At 46.2% G+C, this 22,267-nt stretch overlaps 1 protein-coding gene across 9 annotated transcripts in view; it reads right to left on the bottom strand.

Moving 5' to 3' along the window:
- Positions 1–3,204: 3,204 nt before the first annotated feature.
- foxp1b (forkhead box P1b) overlaps positions 3,205–22,267 on the bottom strand; it is a 170,590-nt gene continuing 151,527 nt past the window's right edge. For 8 of the 9 annotated variants that reach the window (XM_076267973.1, XM_076267974.1, XM_076267975.1 and 5 more), the window contains 8 exons: positions 21,589–21,672; positions 16,527–16,728; positions 16,039–16,115; positions 15,120–15,221; positions 12,932–13,053; positions 11,410–11,479; positions 11,055–11,221; positions 3,205–7,571 (listed from right to left, as the gene is read on the bottom strand). In XM_076267973.1, the coding sequence (XP_076124088.1) occupies positions 7,427–7,571; positions 11,055–11,221; positions 11,410–11,479; positions 12,932–13,053; positions 15,120–15,221; positions 16,039–16,115; positions 16,527–16,728; positions 21,589–21,672 (969 nt within the window). In that variant the 3' untranslated portion in view covers positions 3,205–7,426. The remainder of the gene's footprint in view (positions 7,572–11,054; positions 11,222–11,409; positions 11,480–12,931; positions 13,054–15,119; positions 15,222–16,038; positions 16,116–16,526; positions 16,729–21,588; positions 21,673–22,267) is intronic. The other variant, XM_076267978.1, reaches the window with a different exon arrangement.

Below are 22,267 nucleotides of genomic sequence, written 5' to 3'. Positions count from 1 at the left end.
ATATTTGGAAGAAATTGCACTTTGAGTTTAATTGCTGTGAGTTACCTTGAAAGGCCTCTACATAAATCAGACATGCATAATTTGTCTGGTGCTGGAGCTGGGTATGAGTGGCCTAACCGGAGTGCTGTGTTGCACTGTTCTGCGCTGCGCTGTGCTGTGTTGAGCAGGGGGGGGGGAGGGTGCAGGAGGAGGCAGGCATGCCTTTTGAACAGCAGGTGGTAATTGAAACAAAACAAGGGCTGATTAGCAGAGCGTCTGGCAACTCATGATCCAAACAAAGCGCACTACACCAGGACACACACACACACGCACACACACTCCAAAACCAAACACAAGGGCCCTGGAATAAAGTGGTCATCATCTAATTAACAGAACATGTTTTAATTACCGAATAAACCAAGCAGCGCCGTGTGTCATTTTAACTGATGTGGTAAGTGCCAGTTTACAATATCAGAAACAGACAAATAATTGGAATCTAATTACAGGCAGGTCTACTGCTCACCAGCGCCTCCAGCCCATCTTAATAAACAAGTTTTTACATCAAACCATGAATAGCAAATACTGTGGGCTTGCTAATTGCCACACTGCAATATTGGGAATTTGCCAGCTTGGCCTGTTAAAGGAAACCTCTTGTGTGGAGCGCTATAGCCGCACACAAGCTTTAATTAGAATGAAATGAGGAGCAGGAATCAAGCTCCGTTACTGGCAATTCAATACATGTAAATAAGATAACAGACTAATCTCCCCTTTTCATTTCTGGGAGCTAGTGCTGGAGGTGGAGCCGGTAATGGGGATAGAATGTCCCTTTGAAACTCAAGGAGCAGAATAGGACTGGAACAAGGGAGAACACCAGAGAGGAGCCCTTATTTATTTTATTATTGTGCATGTGTGTGCGTGTGTGTGCGCGTGTGTTTCGGGGGAAGGTGGGGGTCGGAGGGTTTTTTTTAGGGAGTCTTTTGACAAATTGAGTCACAAATGGATGCTTAAGGTGCAAACTGTTGGTTTCCTGTCTCCACCTTGCAAAACGGCTGTTGTTATACAAGGTTCAGTGATCTAGAAAACTGCATGTAATTATATACTTTTTTGCATATTGCACAAAAAAATTTACAAAATGTATCATTTCAGCACTTCATAGCCAAGCACTGTGTGCAGCATTTGCATAGCCATCTACTGAACTGCATATTAACTACAACCCCCTTCATATGTGTTAGTGTATCTATTTTAGGCACAAATTTATTTTTTATTTGTATACTGTACTTTTTGTTGCAAACATTCCAAACAGGATATCCTCTTGGCTAACAGTGGGGTGATGCACAAGAAAGAGAGAGAGAGAGAGAGAGAGAGAGAAGAAAAAGGAAAACATACATTTTGTGGAGAGGGTCTTTAAGACCACATTTGTCATGTGGCTGCATTATGATCCCGTTAATGAAAGCCTTTCATTGTTTTTCACAACCTTTCGCCACCCCACACATACACCAACATAACATCGTCTGATCCAGCCAATGGGCCAAGGATATATCTTTCATTAATCTATGATTTAACCAATGAGGTTAAGATAAATCCACTATTAATCAGTTACTTGCCCAATGAGGTTAAGACAAATCTGCTGTTATGAGCTGGGGGAATAATGGTGAGATAACAACAATGAAATACACAATTCTAAATGCCAGATAAAATATTGCCTGCAAAAAGATTGGTCATGATTTTATATTGTTTCCTTTAAATCTTGTTGCTCTTTGGCTTTAATTAATAATATATCCTCTGACATTTATGTATTGAAGCAATAAGCGGAGTGGGGGAAACAATTTATGTCACCCAAAGCTTTTTAACGAATCAATGCAACTATTTGTAATTGCTTGTTTCACAAGATTAAAAGTGCTTAGACTTGATCCCGGTCCTCTGTTTTGTGGCTGCTGTGACCTGTGCTTCTGTCGTAAAAATGCAAGACTTAGTCATCAGCATTAATTTACATCAAGAAATCCATATCGCTAATATTTTCTGGAATTTTTAATGCCCTAAAAATTTATAGCTTTTCAAATGCAGTTACCTAAATTGCTGTTAGGAAAAGACAGTTTAACTGTCTCTTTTTAATTACAAGATAATTTAATGTTGGAGCCTGGAGATGGAGGAGCGTGTCAGCATCCAGCCACAAACAGAGCTGAAGCCATGGGACGCTTCTCAGGCTGGGAGGACGACACGCTGATAAGCACCGTATTTTTACTTCATCAGCTATTAAATGCTAAATGGACTCGAGATGTAGTCAAATTATGCATTTACCACTGTTTTTTTCCCCCTATTTGACCTTACTTCTGAAGATTCTGACACACACACACACACACAGACACTGTAGAAACACAGACATATTTGCTGTACTACAAGTCACTTCTACTTTCCATCAAAATAAGGCAGCGTTACAACATGATGTGAACAACCAGCATTTTTATTGCATTTTCAGAATGCTCAAGTCAGTATTTGTGACTGACTACAACATAAATGTCTGTTGTAACACAGACCAGGAACGATGAGGGTTGGGGGGGGGGTGAAGGAAGTTTACAGATGAGCAAGTGAGATGGTGCATCATTTTTTCTTCAATCAACAGAAATCTACTGTACAGATTTTACAGCATCAATAAGGGTCCACTGTACAGGTTTTACAGCGTCTACAGAAGTCTACCGAGCTGCTTAAGCACCATGTCTTCCCCTTTGGGCTGTACCTTACAGACTGGAACAGAGGACTGAGAGGAGAGTGGTTGAGCAGTATGATAGAAGAGGACACAAATGAAGGGCGGATGAATGAAAGAGAGATGACAGATGACAGAAGACAGAATGAGAGACAAAGAGAGGTGAACCTGTGACTGAAAGAGTGCAGTCACAAAGTTTTTTTTTTCAGGAAGTAAAAAACCAAAAAACCCTCAAAACCAGCGAGTGCACAGACATTAAAGGGCAGGTTGCAGAATGTGATTGCAGGATGAGGATTGAGATGGGGGGGATGTCCAGTTCAGCTGTTAAAACTTGTGTTTAACTTAAAAAAAAAAAACCTACTGTGCTTGATTCATCATCCAGATACAAATGGAAAACAAAATCTCAGAGTTGAGATTAAAAAATATATTCATATATATATATATATATATATATGTATATATATGGGGAGACCAACTAAAAGGCTGTATCTACATCACCTACCAGCTACACGAACTGAATCATGAAACATGTGTGAATGGTTTATTCTTGAAAAAAGAGAAGCATTTTACAAGTAATCTTTACATCTTGGCACTGCATATATATTTTTTAAGTCTTTTCCTGTTTATTTCATATAAAATACCCAATACACTCCCAGCATCATCAGTGACCACTTCACAATTATTCCTCGCCTTCCCTGCGACCCCTGAACGACTCATGCAACCAGTAGAGACGATCCCCTTCTCTGGGCAGAGGCCCATATTACACACAGCACAGCCACAGTCGAGAAGGCAGTGGTTGGACCATCAAAAAAGGGAAGGGAAGTATCAAAAACAGCTTAACACCAAAAAAAGAGGGAAAAAATCTGTACAAAATGCTTAGGTCAATGATAACAGAAAGAGAGAGAGAGAGAGAGAGAGAGAGAGAGAGAAAGAGAGAGATGAAAAAAGTCTGTTTTTTCTCTATTTTACAGTTTAAAACCCAAAGTAAGGGATTATCCCTCGTTTCCCATCCCAGCCCTCCCCGTCCCGTCCCTGCCCCACCCCTGACCACCTCACGCAGATGCCTGTTGGTGTGGCTCTCTTTTTAAGCAAGGATTACTAAGTAAAATACATTTGCAGCACAGTCTGCTATTTCAATACATACAGCAGTTTTTTTTTTCATAGCTTTTTTTTCTTTAATAGTAAATACAAAGCAGTTGTGATAAAAGAAAATAAAGAGAATAATACAAAAATTTCTTGTTGTTCTTTAAAAGGAACAAGGAAAAGAAACCAAGACAGGACACAAGGTTATACGGTCATGGATGTCCAACCTGATGTAAGGAAAAAAACCACGAAAACACAACCATCAGTGGTGTTCAAAAGTGAAAAGCAATGATAGAAGATGGAATCAAAAAAGCAAGGTGACTTCTTTATGGAAGAAAGGCCTGAGGTTTGGACTGGTTTGCAAATGGTTTGCAAAAAATAGAAAAAAAAAGAATGTGATCCTCCAGCTAAAACAAGCTCTAAATGTGTCTGTATTTTTAAAAATCATTTTTATAGCTTTTTAAAATATTTTCCCCGCTACAGTTTTTAGACTAAACATGCAAGACATACGACTAAGTGCAACTGAGTGAAATGTTTTTCTTGTTTTTTTTTCTCTTTTTTTAAATTGAATCATTCCCTATAGATTTGAACTGAGGTATGTGTACTAACAGTTTTCTCATGCTGTTATCTTTAGTAATGTCAAGCTACACATGCTGAGAAGTCCCACATCCACCAGCTTTTAATCCATGTTTTAGATGCCAACCGAACTGGATGACAGACTAAGATTGGGTTGAGCTCGAGTCTTTCTGGCGATCTTGGACTCTCCCGTCTCTGAGTCTCAACCCACAGCTGCCTAGGTGGTGAACATTTTTCTCTTTCTCCACAGATTGCCCTTTTCCTTAGAATCGATAGCGAAAAAACTAATGGTTACAATTTAAGAAAACAAAGCAAAACAAAAAAAGAAGTAACTGCCATAAAGTACCTTGTACCCAGCTTATTTGTGGACAGGAGTGTTATTTTTTAATATAAAAAGTAACTTGACAGAAACAAAAACACACAATCATAAAGCATTTGCCAAGGTTAACAAAAAATCAAAAAGAAAGAGAACAAAAAACAAAGAGGCCTTCTCAGGAAACCAGCACTCTTGCAAAAGAACAAACCGAAGTGGCATACAATCTTTTTTTCTTTTTCAAAAGGATACATTAAAGTTTTACAAACAAATATAAACATGTCATCATTGTGTGGTCCAGTTGAAGTATACAACTTTTCACATTTGTGTTTTGCAAATGGTGTTGGCCTACTGATATCATTCATCTGTACTATTATCTCCGACGACGGTCAGCCTTTAGATGGAATGCGACTCTGTCCCTTCATTGGCCAAAAGATAACTCCTTGTTTTGAAATTTGGTCATTTCATTTTGTCTCGATCACGTCACCTCCCTTTCCGTTTTGGTCATCGCAAAATAAAAGCTCGACAGACAACCCCTTTGGCTTCAAAGTTTGCTAAAAAAGTCAAACGCTTGTCTAATTCACTCGTGATGAGACTGGTCTCCACCTTTTTGATTTCCTTTGCATCCAGAGGGAGAGAATGGAGGATATTTGGCCTTGTCTGCTATTGCATGGATCAGAGAATATCTTTGTAGTTTATCTTTGGTAATCACAGATATCAGACACATATACAACTTAGGCAAAATAACACAACGTAATAATAAATAAAAAAAAGTGGTTGGTTGCAGTCATATGAATCAAGAATGTTGGCATTTGAAGAAGCCCATTCGGTTTTGGAATCATACACCTAAATTTCATAAAATTATTGTTTATTTTGTTTTTGTTTATAGCTGTAGAATTTTCCATCCGCTACCACCGTTTACATGTGGGAGAAGTTGCATAATGTAGCTGCATCTCCATGCAGACGAGTTCTGTTTGGTTTTCTTAACGCTAGCGACGGAACAGCCACCGATCTGTTACCACGGTGCTCGTGGGATGCCTGCGGTTGCCATGGGGCCGTTTCCCCCCATGCTGTAATGCTTAGTGGTCAGGCGTTAATGCCAACCCTCGGGTTTTTCTCTACTCCCTTTGCCTTTCACTCTGATGTGTAATTACAAATAATAACTAATAAAAGCGGAAGAGGAATTGGCTGGCCGCACGTGCAGTACAAACTAAAGGGAATGCACTTTTTGAAAGTCTCTGAGCATGGCTGCAGGGTCCCCATGACGCTTGAAATGACAAGAACGGGGAAAGAAAAAAAGCTTGGGAAGTTTCATTTGCTTAGTTGACGCTTGCGTTGAGGAATGGGAGGATAAAGAAGAGAGAGAGAGACAGAGAGAGAATGAAAAAAAGAAAGAAAGAAAGAAAGAAAGAAAGAAAAAACACAATTAGTTGGTGTGAAGTATTATCTCACCGCCTCAGTCTGACATTTCATTTCTGTTCAGACCGGCGTCGAGATGGGTGATTTGGCCACGGCTAACACGCCCTGCTTGGAAGGAGGGAGAGTTTTTGAAAGTATAATTTGGTAATGATAAATCTTAACCTGCATGATTTCTCTGTCATTCATTCCCATGTGAAATTAAACTTCATTGATGCGTGGAGAGAGCCTTCATTATAAGTAGTGCATTGCCGATGGACTTCATGAGGTGGTAGTGCAGCAGGGCTACATGTTGGAGAGAGCTGGCATTCTGAAGCACGCGGAATAAATGACAGAAAAATACTACTCGGCATCTGACATTCTGTTTGCATGTGTATATACATACAGTATATTTATATATATATTTATATATAAAAAAAAAAGAATAAAAGAAATTCAAATGGAACAACATGGAAGGAAAAATCATAAACATTCATCATTGTGTGCTGACCATACGGAATCTCCACAGCATGGCGATGAGGTCTGATCAGTTTAGAGGAAAAAACAAAAATCAAACAAACAAACTAAACATAGCAACAGTGAGAGACCCAATGTTTAGATTCTGTTGCACCCACCCCCCTCGAGACACATACACAAAAAAAAGTCTCCTCGACCGTGATGGAAGCAAAAAACAAATGACAAGTTGAAGGCAGTGAGGATGAACTTAATACACACAGTTAATACACAATACGCTAGCTCACACACATGGAGAGGTCCATTTCAGGGGGGGGGGGGGGAGGTGAATGTGAAGGTTGTGTGTATGTTTATAAACGTATGTGTGAGTGTGTGCATGTGTGTGCACCCCCTTCTCCAGGTCAGATTCAGTGAGTCTCAGAGTCAATGTCAGCAGTCTCTGTCAGCTGCAAATAGTCCTTTGTCCACTTGTGAACTTTGACCTCTAAGCCACGCTGACCACGTAAAAGTCCCCCAGTACCAAACAGGTCTATCCAATAACATGATTTGTAGAAATTACTTTTTTCCCCTCTTCTTCTCTTAAAACCAAAAGTACAAATAAAAATACTCCCAAATGGAATAGATTTTCTTGTTGTTGTCTTGTTGTTGTTGTGCACATGTATTTCACTGTTTGTAATGGCACTAAAAGTTCATCAAAACATTTTATAGCTGTCAACAGAGGACTGACAATCCAGTCTTGTGTGTATGTGTGTGTGTTTGTTTGTATGTGTGTGTTTATGTGTGGTTTTATTTCTGTCTTTGCTGTGACCTCACAGATGACTTGAGTTAGTTCAGCCCCATAGGCTATGGGGGGAGGCGGGGGAGGGAGGGAGGCGTGGGAGGGGGAGGGGCCGGAGCGGCCGGCCTTACAGCATGTCATCGTTCCCTTGGTCATCCTCGTAATCTCTGTGGTGATCAAAGTCTGGACTGTGATTGGCTGTTGTCACAAGGGAGAGGGGCCCTTCGTGATCTTCAGGGTCCAGTGGCTCCTCTTTAACACTGATGTGATGCCTGTAAAATGCAGGTGGGAGGGGCAGAGAGAGAGAGAGAGAGAGAGAGAGAGAGAGAGAGAGGGAGGGAAGGAAGGAGTAAGGAAGAGAGAAAGAGAATGGGGTTAGATTTTTCTACCACAAATGATGTGTTCTGAACCAGTCAGCAGAACAACCACAGTGAAAACTTCCACCTTCTCTCAAGTGAACCGCGCTGTTTAGTGCTTTCAATGAATCCCTAAAAGCAGGTACCAGGAATGCCCCCCCCCCCCCGGCACGACGGGGCATTCACTTAGAGCTGATAAATGAAGAAGATTAACTATACGAGCAGGACGGGAATGTGGACGAGGAGGACGACGAAGAGGAGAAGGAGGAAGAGGAGGAGGTGGAAGAGGAGGAGGAGGAGGAAGAGGAGGAGGTGGAGGAGGAGGAGGAGGAGGAAGAGGAGGGGAAGAATGGAGTCCACAACATGCGCGTGGGGCGCCAGCTTGTCAAGCTCCCGGTGGCAGCAGCGTCGGCGTGCGACGGTGGCGGCAGTGGCGGATCGGCGGTGGCGGTGGAGGTATCGGTGGCGCGCTGTGTGTTCCTCTCCTCCTGCTCGTTAACATGCAGAACCCGCGAGGCGGGTCTCCAGAGGACGACCCCGCGCCAGCCTCCATCATTAATCAACTTCAGGCAAACACAAGTCACCAGACCAGACGCCTGCCGCTGCTCTGTGTGTGTGCGTGTGTGAGTGTGTGAGTGTGTGTGTGAGTGTGTGTGTACGTGTGCGTGTGTGTGTGTGTGTGTGTGAGTGTTCTAACCCTTCTCTAAACTCCCCCAAAATTAATGCGCATTCTCCACAAAGTGTCAATAAAACGGCGAGGGAAAAAGGAAGTGCTGGCAGGCGGGGTGTGTGTGTGTGTGTGTGTGTGTGTGCGTGTTTGTGTGTGTGTGTGTGTGTGTGTGTAGGGGAGGTGGAGGGGGCGGGTGGTGTGTTGAGACACCGTTGCTCGTCGCTACACGGCGATAAGAACCAGAGCCCTTAGGAGAATAATAACGCTGTCAGCTGTAAACAAGGCAACTGGCGACACCCCCGCCCCGCACACTGCCTGGGCACGGGGAGCCTCCAAAGAGATGAGATCTGCCAAATTTCTCATTATGGTCTCACCACAGGAGCAGGGCTGCTATGTGTCTGTCAGGGGGTAGGGGGGGGGGCTGAGAGAGAAAGGGAGAGAGAAAGAGAGAGAGAGGGAGAGAGAGAGAGAGAGAGAGGGAGAGAGAGGGAGAGAGAGAGATAGAGATAGAGAGAGAGAGAGAGAGGTGTAGTTCATTCAGTGCACCTCAGTATGTAGCACACACAGCACACCTTTACTGTGCCTGTTCTTGTGACAGCAGGCGCAACTGACGCGCATCGGCCAACACACACACACACACACACACACACACACACACACACACACACACACACACAGTCTCCCTGGTCATGAATGTACCGCTCCCTATCACCTCCTTATCTTGCAACTCGCGGATGTTTTAAGTGATGCGCCGCTGTGATGGAACAGGCGTTGCTATGGTAATGAGATTACACATTCTTTTTTTATGGTGTGTGTGAGAAGAACAATAGAAAAAAGGAACACAGGATACAGAGAACAACTGAAAAAAGATGAGAAAGTGTGCTTTTTTTTTTTTTTACTTTCAGATCAAAGCAACTGCATAAGTTGCATCGCCTCAGGTCCCAATCCTTAGCTGGAGGGGGAACATGAAAATGTTATTATGATGCTATTGAGCATCTCTCTCTCTCTCTCTCGCTGCCTCCCGTACGCTGTTGCTGCTGGAGTGTAATTAACTGTGGATTCCTGATTTCACTCCCCAGACTTCGCACACTTACGAGGAGGAGAGACTATAAAGTATTTAGTCGTACCGTTTCCTATGGGCCTCTCAAGAACAGCCACTCAAGGTACGGGGGAAGACTGTTTGTATGTGTGTGTGTGTGTGTGTATGTGTGTGTGTATGTGTGTCTGTGTGCATCAAAAAAACAGAGTGAGAGAGAGAAGAGGAGATGGACGAGGTAGAGCGAGAGAGTAAGAGTAGGTTTTGGGGGTTAGGGTTAGGGGGAGGGAACAAGCCCATAGTGATTGAAATTAGATGATCATTTATCAGTCATGGCATTTAGTGACGCTTTTAATTGTTCTTAAATAAATTACTCTTGTCCTCTCCAGACTTGTCCGTGTAAACACAAGGGTAAAAAAAAAAAACGAAATAAAAGCACACAAACACCTACGTCTCATTACCCACCTCTTAAATTTTTGAGATCGGAAACAAATTTGAAAAACTCACAAGAAGGAGCGTTTTATCATCTAACTCTTGGCCATGCGCGCCTGAAACCACCCGCGAGATGGAGCCGAGTAGGGGCATGAGACAGGAGGCAGCCGCCGGCCCATGCACACCCTTCCTGTCTCAGGCTTTCCTGCTCTGTGGCCATGCCCACGGCTGTGTTCAAAGCGATTAGGGACAGCACTTCTCTCCGCTCCTCCTCCCAATAGCTCATTTTGCCAACAGTCTCTTTTTAAACACTGTGTGTGTGTGTCTGTGTGTGTGTGTGTGCCTGTGTGTTGTGTATGTGTGCATGTGTTGTTTGTGTGTCTGTGTGTGTCTTGTTTGTGTATGTCCGTGCATGCACACATGTGTATTAAATTCCCTTCTCGGCCAGATATTTCACAGGGATGGTGATAAATCTAACGGAGCTACAAATCAGTGGCTCATAGTTGCACCACATCTGGAAGCCATAGAGTCTGCGATGTATTATTTTAGGCTTCGGGGATAACTCCTATACAGCAAGTGCGTGGGGATCTGCGGTTTTTCCAGCCGCCCCACCACAGCACAGCACAGCGCAGCAGCTCGGCACTGCCGCTTCTGGGGCTAATTGCGTTTTTGTTGTGTGTCTCTCAGCGCGGTGGCTCCCAGGCCTTTGAGCTGCGGACCCAGTCCTCGTTTCACTTGTTGAAAAGACAGCAGCTCTGGAATTTTGTAAATATTTAAACAAATCGTAGCCATAATTACGCGACGAGAACCCGACAGGCCACAAACCTACATTATTGACCTGTAATAAATGGGAGTTTATAAACTCGCTGTTGAAATAACGCCGGCCTCCAGAAATTTCCCCGTTTTTTTTTTTTTTTTTTCAACAACGCTTGACATTAGCAACCTTCGAGGTGGAGTTTCCTTTCGGAGAGATGGCGGGGTGCGGGGGGGATTGGTGTGTGTGTATGTGTGGGATTTTTGGCAGGAGATGCAGCAGCCACACTTTCGGTCATGAACTGTATACAGCATTTCGCTACGTCTAGTAACTGCTACAAACACCCACTTCTCGGAGTAAACGTCTGACAGCGCATTCCTATAATAAATATACATTGGAGTCTATACATTTACACAATACATGCAAGCCTTTTGGCGCGTGACCGTCACTCCAGGAGGCTGCTGCCAGCCAACCCCGGGAGCTGCCTGTCTGTAAAGTGACACTCACATAGCTGGCAAAGGGGAGCGTCCCGGGCTGCTGTCACTGCCGTTGCTGTTTCCATGCTCCAGCGCCCCGTTCATCTCCTCCTGGATGGCTTTCGCCAGCGAGCTCAGAGTGGGACTTCCAATGGAGGCAGTAGTGTAGAGAGGTATGTTGTTTTCTGCCATTGAAGCCTGAAAAAGAGAGCGAGGAGGAAAGAGAGAAAGAGAGAGAGAGAGATAGAGAGAGAGAGAAAATCAGCACAAGACTCCGAGCGAGCGAGTGAAGAGAGAAGAGGAGAGGAGCCGTGACAATAAAAATAAAAAGATGAGAAGAACAAGGGAAGAATAAGGAATAAGAGCGGAGAGGCGTGGGGCTTTACCTGGAAGGCGGCAGAGAGGGCAGGGCCGTACGCCAAACTAGTCTGGATGTTTTTCACCAAGGCCGGGCTGCTGCGAACACCACACAAACATTACTGACCCATCCCAACGAGCAGCCTAAAGCTCCTCACCACTGTCCAATTCCCCTACAGTAAAGACCTACAGCGCCCCACATAACAGCTGATTTATATGCTAATAAATGTGAAGAAAAATACAATTAATTGCTCAGATCAATGTGCAGACCATAACAGAGCTTGTCTAAAGAATACACTCGTTGTCTTGTTAGGACGACACGATGGCGAGCTTTTTCAGATCAGACACTATAATAGCGTATGGATTGATGGATTCTTGGGTCTTACGACCGGACTGCGATCCAGTTCCCAATAAAATACTGACACAAAATCAATAGGCGGTCATAAAAGTCTACATCTGATGCTCCAATATTTATGTGAATATTTGACATGCTGTTATAAATAGCTCTAACGTCTGGAGAGCTGCCTTTAAATACACAAGCACTAAAGCTCACACAGTCAACTTACAGTACATCAGAGAGAAAGAGAGAGTTGAGGAGAGAGAGAGAGAGAGAGAGAGAGTTAAGAGAGAGAGTTGAGGAGAGAGAGAAAGAGAGTTAAGAGAGAGTGAGTTGAGGAGAGAGAGAGAGAGTTAAGAGAGAGAGAGTTGAGGAGAGAGAGAGAGAGAGAGGGAGAGAGAGAGGAAAGAGGAAAGCTGATGGGAGGCAGGTGTTTTGAATGCATGATGTATGGACATAGACATGGAGAGAAGCAGGAGGATAAGGGATTGGGGAAGGGGGTAGCGGTTGCAGAAGCAAAGCATGCTGGGAAGACGGGTGGGGGATTATAGGGCGGAGGGGGTTTTGAGGGCCAGGGTCAAGGAAGCGCTTACTCATCCAGGCTCTCGTCGGCCGGGCACTTCCGCGGACGGCCTCGCTGCACGTGGCGGCCACGCTTAAACTCTTCTTCATCAATGGTCCAAAAAGACCCATACTCATCCTCCACCCTCACAAAGCACTTGTGCAGCGAGAGGTTGGTGCGCACGGCACCCTGGGATAGATGGATGGATGGATGGGTGGATGGAACGCAGGTGGGGGGGCGAAGCAGCCATGTGCAGATGCAAATGGGGTGGGGTGGGGGGGGTTTGCAACAGAGGACAGACAAGACAAGGGAGGGACAACATGGACAGAAAGACAGACACACAAACAGAGAGGCAGGGAGAAGGACAGCGTGAGGATTCAAATGCAAATCAAGCAGATGAGGGTTAATGCGGCCCCTAAATAGCAGAAGCATGGCGGTGGCTGGGTGGGCGAGCGAGCGAGTGGGTGGGCATGAGAGGTGAACGTTCACGCCAAAAGCAAGCGGCGTTGGGAGGGGGGGGGGCAGCAGCACTGGGAATCATGGCACACAGAGAATGGGGCGGATGAAGCAGCCGCGTCCCATCAGTCGGACAGCAGCGGGAGCAAGGACAGGGACAGGGGACAGTGGCCATGGGAAGGATGGACGCACGTACCCGCTGATCTTCTGTGGCCGTCGCTTTTGGAACTCTAGCTCGTCCACCGTCCACACCGCCCCTTTTACATTTTCTACTCGTACAAAACACTTGTGAAGACTAAGATTATGCCGGACTGCGTTCTGCCGTGGGTGGAGAGGAGGGAGGGGAGAAACACAAACAAACAAGTCTTGTTTCAATTCTTCCAAAAATCACTCAAATTGACAAATTGAAACACTGGAGACATGCTGAATGGGCATTCACACAGTCAGCTTAACAGTTCTGACGATGGATGTTTTTAAATACAATGACAAACAGCCAAAACAGAGTTTTAAATATACATATTTAAATTGCACAAAAAACAAAAAAAACAAGTGAAGACCATTTCTTGCTAAATAAATACAACACCCTTTTGATGATGGGCCAATTGAATGAGCCACCTCTGACTACAAAACAAAATTCCAGACAGAACAAACACTTGAGTGAATAAACACATTTTTTTGGCCGGCGGAGTCTTAGTTATGGCTTCACCCAAAACCGAACAATGAGGGGAAGACCCAAGCCTGCCTGGCTGGCCTGGATACTGGCTCCCTCACAAGCTTTTCATCAAACCATTTTGTATGGCGGGCAGGCAGCGTTCAGTAAATAAGCACCCGACGTTAATGAATGGTTGTGTTGTGTGGGCATCAACCTTTTGTCACCAAGGTAGTTTGTTACCCCCACTGTCAAAAAGTCATGGTCATTTCTCCTCGTTAAAACGCTGTGGCAAAAAAAAAAGGGACCAGCAGTGCCTCTAAATAAATGAACCCTGGACCGCGGAAAAGGACATCCTGTTCAAAGTGCAAAATGTCAACCATTTGATCTCAGGGGTCTTTTAAAGAATACAAATAATTGCATAATTATATCACTTTTTAATAGAGGAATAGAGCAGTGTTTCTTTCCAAAGCACAGTCCAGTAATTGTACACTTGAGAGTCTTCTGTGCTTTAAGCACGGCAACATTGATTTAACACGGCAACATCGTTTCATTTCTTTTTGTCATGCGGTTGTGTGGAGTTTACCTTTCAAAGAAAGTTTTTTGAAGTTTTCCAATTATGCAAAGCACCAGAGAGCACACAGCTCATTCTATAGACACCTGCATGTGGCACAGGGCTTTCACATGTGTGAGAGAAAATAGGTGTTGGGGTGCCAGGCCACCACCGATTTTTTTTTCTGTAGGTGTGTGTGTGTGTGTCTTTGTGTGTGTATGTATGTGTGCGCACATTTTTTTTTGTCGGCTCGGTTAATAGTTAAGGTGCATGTGTAAGTGTACAAAATATGCAGGTGTGTATGTGTGTGTCTGTGTGTGTGTGTGTGTGTGAAAGTGAGTGCGAGTCCTCACAAGCCCTAGTTCAGGATAGTGGTGCAGTGGGGAATGGTGTTTACGACTACAACGTGCCCCTATGGACAGACTGTCAGTGTCTGCTGGAGCAGAGAGCTAAAGAACCGAGACACACACACACACACACACACAGAGACCCAGACACACTCACACAAACACACACACACACACAGTGTCACAGGCTCTAAAGCACTGCAGATTCACCACATGCTCGAGCCATCACTTCCTTACACCTCTCCACTCTTGCTTTCATTTCCCTCTCCTCCCCTGTCCTTTGGCACTTGAGATAGAGAGAGTGAGTGTGTGTGTGGTCTGGTGTAAGTGTGTGTGTGTGTGTATACATGTGTGTGTGTGTGTGTGTGTGTGTGTGTGTGTGGTGCAGCTGAGGAGATTTTTGTGGAAGATATTTCAGCGCCAGGTCTAGCTGGCAGCCAACACGTGCATTTAAAAAAAACAAAAACGTCTGAACAGTTTCTTGGCTTCAGGGCGGGCCTCTCATTCCTCTTTTAGTCGAGTGTTTATGATATTTTCTTCTCTGGGCTTCTCAGTGCCACAGCATCAACATGATGCATTGGCCCCCGAGGCCTCTCTCTCTCTCTCTCTCTCCTTCTCTCTCTCCCCTTTTCTCTCTCTCCCTTTCTCTTACTCCCTCTCTCTATTTCTCACTGTGTGCTTAGCACGAGTGCGTCTCGAGTTGTTGAAATGTGCAGATGTTCGAGAAATGCACTGCACACTTTGCCTTCATCAGCGGCAACATGTGACGGCTCTTGGAGAAGGGGAGGAAGAGTCAGGAAGAGGAAGAGGGGGGGGAGTGAGGAGTTGGCATTACCTTCCACGTGGCCGCGTTGCGTCTGAAGTAGGCGAACATCCGCGTGAACCAGTTGTAGATCTCGTTTAGTGTTAGCTGTTTCTCCGGCGACTCCAGGATTGCCTGGAAAACGTTTGTGAAGAAGGAAACAATAAGAAGCCAACAGAGACAGGAAGACAAAGGTGTGCTATGAGCTCGAAATGTCAGTGATGACACAGAACGCTAATCGCTGCTGGGCATAGCCTCCCCCCAGCCACCACCGCACGCCACACGTGTGGCTAACCGTCCGTCACTTGTCCAGTCGGAGGTGCTTTGTTTACTAAATGGGGCCCTTGTTCATTTTCTTATTCAAATATTCAGATTGGAGCAATTCCCCTTTTTGCCCCCTAAATGATGAAGGGAGGGAGGGATGAATATTTCACAGGCAGATTACAGGCCAGCAATTATCCGGTGCCTAGATTAATTCCTGCGATCAGAGATTACCGGTCCAGGCGATAATTGACTAGGCATCTTTTAACAGGTTCATTCCTACTGTTGTGTGAAATGAATTTCATAATAATCACAGTCGCTCGAAAGAAGTCTAATCAAAAGCAATTGTTGTGTATGGCATGTGTTTTTTCCCACTAAACCCTTTTGGAGGGACGAGGTCTCATTTGCGGATGGTTAATCTTGCGCCGCATGTTCGCTGGATTGTGTTTGCAAATTTAAAAAGGGGAAGAGAAGGGGTGTGTGTGTGTGTGTGTGTGTGTGTGTGTGTGTGTGTGTGTGGGGGGGTTGATAGAGAAGAAAGGGATAAGCTGTTGTGTTGTGTGTCGATGACGCGTGCCGAGTGTTTATTCGTCGCCGTGGCCTTTGAGAGGCTCTGGATCAGCCCATTGAACTAGATGAAACGCTTCCCCCCGTACACACATCAGTGGGCCGGCCGGCGTCAGAGCCTTACCTGTCTGATTAGAGAGGCGTACGTGAACGGAGGCCGGACATCCGCGTTCATGTAGAACTCTTTGTTCTGCACGATGTCTGTTCAAAAAGAGGGGGATTGCAAGGGAATATGTTAACATCATTACCCTCCAAGCGCTAAAACAACATTTTCACTTTGACACAGGGGCATTTCAGCGTGAGACGCCTGGGCACAGGAGCAGCTGGGATAATGATGCATCATTAATAGGTTTGTTTGGGTCTTCATCTTCTCTGCACACATTTGAGCCATTGCACGCAATTACGTGTGTATAATATATCACTAAGTCTCTGTATATTTGTGTGTGTGTGGTTTTATGCTGTGTGTGTCTGTGCGTGTGTGTGTGTTTGTATGTGCACATGTTTGTTTGTTTGTAAAAGAGTTTCCCTGGAGCTGTATGTGCTGTATGTGTGTGTGTGCGTGTGTGTGTGTGTGTGTGTGTGTGTGTGTGTGCGCGCGTGTGCGAACGCTACCTGGGGAGATGGGCATGTTGTACTTGTCGGAGTAGCGGCGTCGCATGGGCCCCACGCTGTGCAGGCTGGTGGGGGTGATGACGGGGTGGGCCTGCGACAGCGGCGTCAGGGGGGTGGTGGGCGTGGTGGGGGTCTGGGGCAGGCTGAGTGGCGGCGACGCCGGGGCCGTCTTCGACAGGGTGATGCTGGACACCAGGTTCAGCTGTGCGTACCAACAAATGAAAAAAGGAAGGGGGAGGGAAAAAGACATTCATGAAATGGAAATGGTAAAGGTAAAAGGTTAACGTGTATTTAGAAGACACTGCCATCTGAAGCGACTTATAAAAGCTCACAACGCTTGGGCATGGAACACAACCTCACACAGAGCGCTAACTCTATCTGCTGCTCCACCACACCCTACCCTACCCTACACAAATTGTATTAGTGATGATGGAGCTCAGTTGGCTGAAGGTGATAGCTGTAATTCCCAGGGAAGGCTATATATTGATAACATTAAACCCTTAGAAGTCATCTTAAGAGTGTCTGTAAAGGAATAAAAGCATCTGTAATTGTGACTCATATTGCTTAAACGTATGTCGGGTAGAGCTGTGTAAGATCGTTCTCAGGTCCTCTCTGGTGTTGACTGTTGCCAGGGACGACTAATGGCGCTGAATCACAGCTGAACTCCATCAACACATTCACCACTTGGCCTCTCTGGAAAGACTCACGGATAAGGCAGTGAAACATCCTAAAAGCAGTCGGAATCCTCCTGGCTCACATGAACCCCCCCCCAAAAAAAACCATCTCCCTGTGCCATCCCCCCCCCCCACCCACAAAGCACTCCCTGTGCCATCTCCCCTGAGCCTGCCAGAGCTCCGGCTCCCAGCTCTTTTGTGTGGCACCCTGGCATCCTCATGTCTGGCTCCTCTCTCTCTCCGGCTCCAGCTCAGCCTTGGCCAGGCTGCAGTGGCAGCGACGGAGGAGGAGGAGGAGGAGAGGGAGAGAGAAGAAGGGAGGAGGAGGAGGAGGAGAGGGAGGAGGCCGCGGGAGGTGAGACTCTCCAGCAGCCGTGACAAATGACAGCGGGCTCCTCACCTACCGCTGAGAAGCCACTAATAAGCCGGCGACAGGAAGCAGCCAATCTGGGCTAATTACCAGGGAAAATTGTATTGTAAGGACTCTAATTAGGAGATGCTTATGGTGGGGTGATCCCATGATTAAACACTGGAGCCGGCTGACCCCCATCATCAGGGGCTGAGCCTCGGCAAGCAGACGCTTCCAGAACATTCTGCCATAAAAGTGTCTCTCTTTTTTTGTGTGTGTGCACAAGTGTGTACATGTGTGTGTGTGTGTGTGTGTGTGTGTGTGTGTGTAGTGGGTGTTTTGTTGTTGAGAAGCAAGGTTGAGGGATGAAGAGAGGGGTGTAATATCACCAATGATGGCAACAAAGGTAAACTAATTAAGCAGAGAGCTCGCCGAGGTAAGCGGGGCGATGGGAGCAGCGGCAGCCGCCCGCGATGGTGGCGCCGGGGCCGAGGCGCGTTGAGGCGGGGTGGGTGGAGCCGGGCGCTACCGAGGCAGTGGAGTGGAAAATGTGCGCCTGACCCGTGCTCCCGCTATTAATTTGTGGGAAAACTAATGACACATATACATATTCTCGCAAAATTGTTCTAATTGCTAATTTGCCCAAAGGAGGGCAGTTTCCAAATTAAACATGACTCTCAGTCTGGGAGGAGAGAGAAAAAGGGGTGGAAATGTGTGTGTATGTGGGTGTGTGTGTGTGTGTGTATGTGTGTGTGTGTGTATATGTGTGTGTGTATGTGTGTGCGTGTGTGTGTGTGAGTGTTGGTGTGTCTAGGGGGAAACGGGTGGAGGGGGGGGGGGCTGTCAGGACTGGCGGTTAACAGGGTGGGGTGGGTTGGCGAGGGCAAGCGTGGGTGGTGGTGGTGGTTAGGGGAAGGTGTCTCATCTCTGACAATCATTTGTGGATTGTGCTAACAAATTAATGAAATGTCAAGCCTGTCAATTGCTTTGGTGCTATCGGATGTCTAATTTTTTCTGATAATGGCATGGGTGACAGTGGAGACGGAGTAGGGGTGTGGGGTGCACCCAGGTGCAAGTGAGCAGACCGTGTTTAACATCTAACCCCCAGCGCATGGATCCTTCATGGCCACCCAATTACCACCCTCCCTATTAACGGTCATTACCGCGGAGATGTTCCACTTGATGGACAGGTATGTAATAAAGAAATCTGGGCCTGCCAACGATGGCATATTTTTCTCCTTGACATGGCATTGTCTCCACCCTGGGCATCCGTGACCATCTTGCATTCTTCGACGCGACTTGATTTCGCTCCTCTCCTTCTCCCCCTTGCGATGTTTTCAATTGCTACCCATTACCCCTGATAGGCTGCTGGCTAAAGTGCTTTTTACTCCCAGTAAGCGGTGCGATTTGGTTCTGTAAAAATAATTACACTCGCTTGTTAATGTAATGCACATCTGTTTATTTGCACATTCTGTGTCTCAAATATGCCTTTTGGCAAACGCCATGAATTTTGCTCATCCACTGTTTAACAGTATATATTTTCTTTCACTGGGACAGTTTAAAATCACAAGCTAAATAAATGACTCCTCAGTTTGTTATTTTCCTTCCACCCCCCCCCCACCGCTCTTTTTTGACATCAACAGCTGACTTTTTTCGCCCCTTCTGGATTACCAGTCTTTGTCGAGCGTTTCATGCATATTCGTCGTCCCTAAACAGAGAGCCGCCTCAACAATGGGCCAGACAGTCGAGTAATAGCCTACTCTTTGTCTCCGTCACGATTTGGGCTCGTTTTAAAAGCCCCGACAAAATGAGACTTCAGACAGAAATTAATTAAATGGTAATTGGTGATCTAATTATACTGGCTTTGACTCGCCACGCCGCTAAAGAAAATAAACAACACACACACACAGACACAAAAATAAAAGGCTCTCCTTAATTATGTGTGGAGGAAAGGTCAGATTTCTGACAAGAATGCTTCGTGACATCGACTCGGCTAATATACACAAAGCGCCCTGATAAACACATAAGCATGCACACGCACACACACAAAGCTCGCTTCGTTCGATCACTCACACATTAACACTTACAAACAAACAGCTCATTTAATCCAATCACACACTCTGAAAATGTTGTAAATAATAAAATTTGGCCTGAAATTGCATTTCCCTTCTACACCATGGAAGCATTTTGTGTGAAAATATTGCTTGGGACCACTGATTTCTTCCACTTAGACTGAATTGGTAAAAACATGTTTCCTAAGGCCTGAATGCTCTCTGTGATGGTCTGCAAAACAGCACTGGACTGTGCACTAATAAAAACAATTAAGCAGATCAATGTGGACAATTAACTGGATCGATGCGCCGGTGTGAACCTGCTCTGACCTGCATGGAGGTGAACTCGGGCCGAGATTCTCCACTGCTACAGCTAAGCACAGACCTCGAGGCCAGGTCCTCTCCACACACACACACACACACACACACACACACACACACACACACACACACACACACACACACACACACACACACACACACACACACACACACACACACACACACACACACTGGCACGCATAGACACACACGCACACGCTACCCCCCACCCCCGTCCCCTAACCACACAGTGCAGCAGCAGCCGCTGCGTGTCTGACTGAATGCTGGCGAGGACGTTTGAATGGAGCGAACGGGCAAATAATAACCCCCACGAGTGGCATGCTTTACATGCGCCCACACTGCCCCTACACCACCTCCCTCCCACTTACTCTCGCTCCCGACCAACCCCCCCTCCCCCCCACCCAACCCCCCCTAGGGGGGAACAGTGAGAAAGGCTCACAATACTATCAGACACGCGGGGCCACTTTTCATATACAAATGGCTCTGTGTCATGGGCCCGTCCCGCTCGCTAATCCTCACAATCAGGGTGGGTGACACAGGCGTCAGACAGGCAGCCGGAGAGACGCGCTGGGCTGCTGTCATCCCCACGTATGCGGGGGCCACCGCTGTTGACTCTCTGCCTGCCTGCCTGCTGCGGAGAAGAGAGGAGGAGAGGAGGAGAAGAGAGGAGGAGAGGAGAGAGGAGGAGAGGAGTCCTGGTCTAAGCTGTAAATAAATTATTAGAGTGCCATGGTGCATAGACAGAAAGAGAGAGAGAGAGAGAGAGAGAGAGAGAGAGAGAGGTCCTCTCTCTTTTCACAAACAGAGGGGATGTGTGTGTGTGAAGGCCATGGCAGGCCTCTCTTTCTTTCTCTCTCTCCTTCTCTCTATCTCTTTTTTCCCCCTCTTTCTTTCATTCTTTTCTTTTGCTATGACATTACCCCTACAGCACTGACGCTTTGACTGCTTTCACTGCTTACAAAGTGCTGCCACACAAACCCAACAAGAGAAAAAGGGGGCCAGCAAAGCATGCCACACAACAACTGAACATTTCACCCGCGACTGGCTCTGCAGCATGTGTCAGTGACACGCATTACACACAGTTTGCCTTCACAGACACCCCAAATCACAACCCTTTCATCACAACCCTTATCACATGAAAGAAAGACAACAAAAAAAAAGCGAAACTCACTACCTAAATATCTCTGACTCGGTTCTAAAGTAACACACTGTTAAATGGACATCCAGTGCCGAGTGAATTCCCCGGCTGAAGCTGCAGCGGGAGCCAGGATGCCATTGATCTATAATTATCTGTTGACACAGAGTGCCGTGTTTGTTTGAGGGATCAGCGCGGAGACACAAAAGCGGAACGGGAGATGTCAACAGACGATGTGATGAGGGGAGCATATTTATCACACGCTGGCGGCATCCAACAGCTGCCTCTCAGCTGACAACCCAAGAAACCAGAAGTACGCGAAGAAACACATCAGTCTAGTAATTAGACAAATGAGAGAGGGAGAGAGAGAGAGAGGGGGAGAGAGAGAGAGAGGGTAAGACAGAGAGAGGGTAAGACAGAGGCAGAAAGAGAGAGATAGATAGAGGGAGAGATAGAGGGAGAGAAAGATAGATAGAAAGGGAGAGGGATGTATGACGGAGCTGCTACTCACAGGCTGTGGGGTGCTTTTGGGCTCAGTGGACTTGACGTGTAGATGAGTCATCATAGCTTGCAGACGTTCCTTGTCTTTCGCTAACTGTAATGAGGAAAGAAAAGAAACAAAACACAAACACATGAATTCACGACGCATAATGAGCACACACTGTTCAACCACATGGTAAAGCTACTTATTTTTGTTAGTGCCATTTTATTTCTCCTCTCTTCATGGTATCGTCTGGGATCCTTTTTGTTGTTGTTGAAAAAAGGGAAAGACACAAATAATCTCCATGCAGGGGGATCAAAGGGACCGGCAGGACATTGTAAATGAAAAGCCGGTGTGTTCATTAGAGAGCTCTTTGCTGTGCTCAGAGGCTTGCACTTTGACACAGACAGCCGCACCAAGAAATAGGCCACCGTACTGCAGCAACTAGTACCCATGCAAGGCTGGGATGGAAGGAGGGGTAGCATCCTCCACCTGCCCCCCCCCCCCCTCTCTCTCCCTCTCTCTGTGTCTCTCACTCACCTTTCTCTGTCTCTCCCCCTTTCACTCGTTTCTCCCACGCTTTGCCTGCCACTACGCATCATAAGCAAACGGCATGGTGGGAGGACAAGCTCTGTCCAATCAGCTCCCATCATTTGACACTCTTTCTGGCCGAGGCTGAGGCCAGTCTGGGACACTTGCTTGGTCCGTC

The sequence above is a fragment of the Alosa pseudoharengus genome, unplaced genomic scaffold (assembly GCF_046254945.1).
Source record: "Alosa pseudoharengus isolate Yale_2024_CS ecotype anadromous, Long Island Sound unplaced genomic scaffold, YU_APseudo_1.1 YU_APseudo_1.1_scf_5, whole genome shotgun sequence".
Classification (NCBI taxonomy): Eukaryota; Metazoa; Chordata; class Actinopteri; order Clupeiformes; family Clupeidae; genus Alosa; species Alosa pseudoharengus.
Note: the sequence above shows the minus strand (reverse complement) of the source record. Positions and strands in the feature narration are given on the sequence as shown.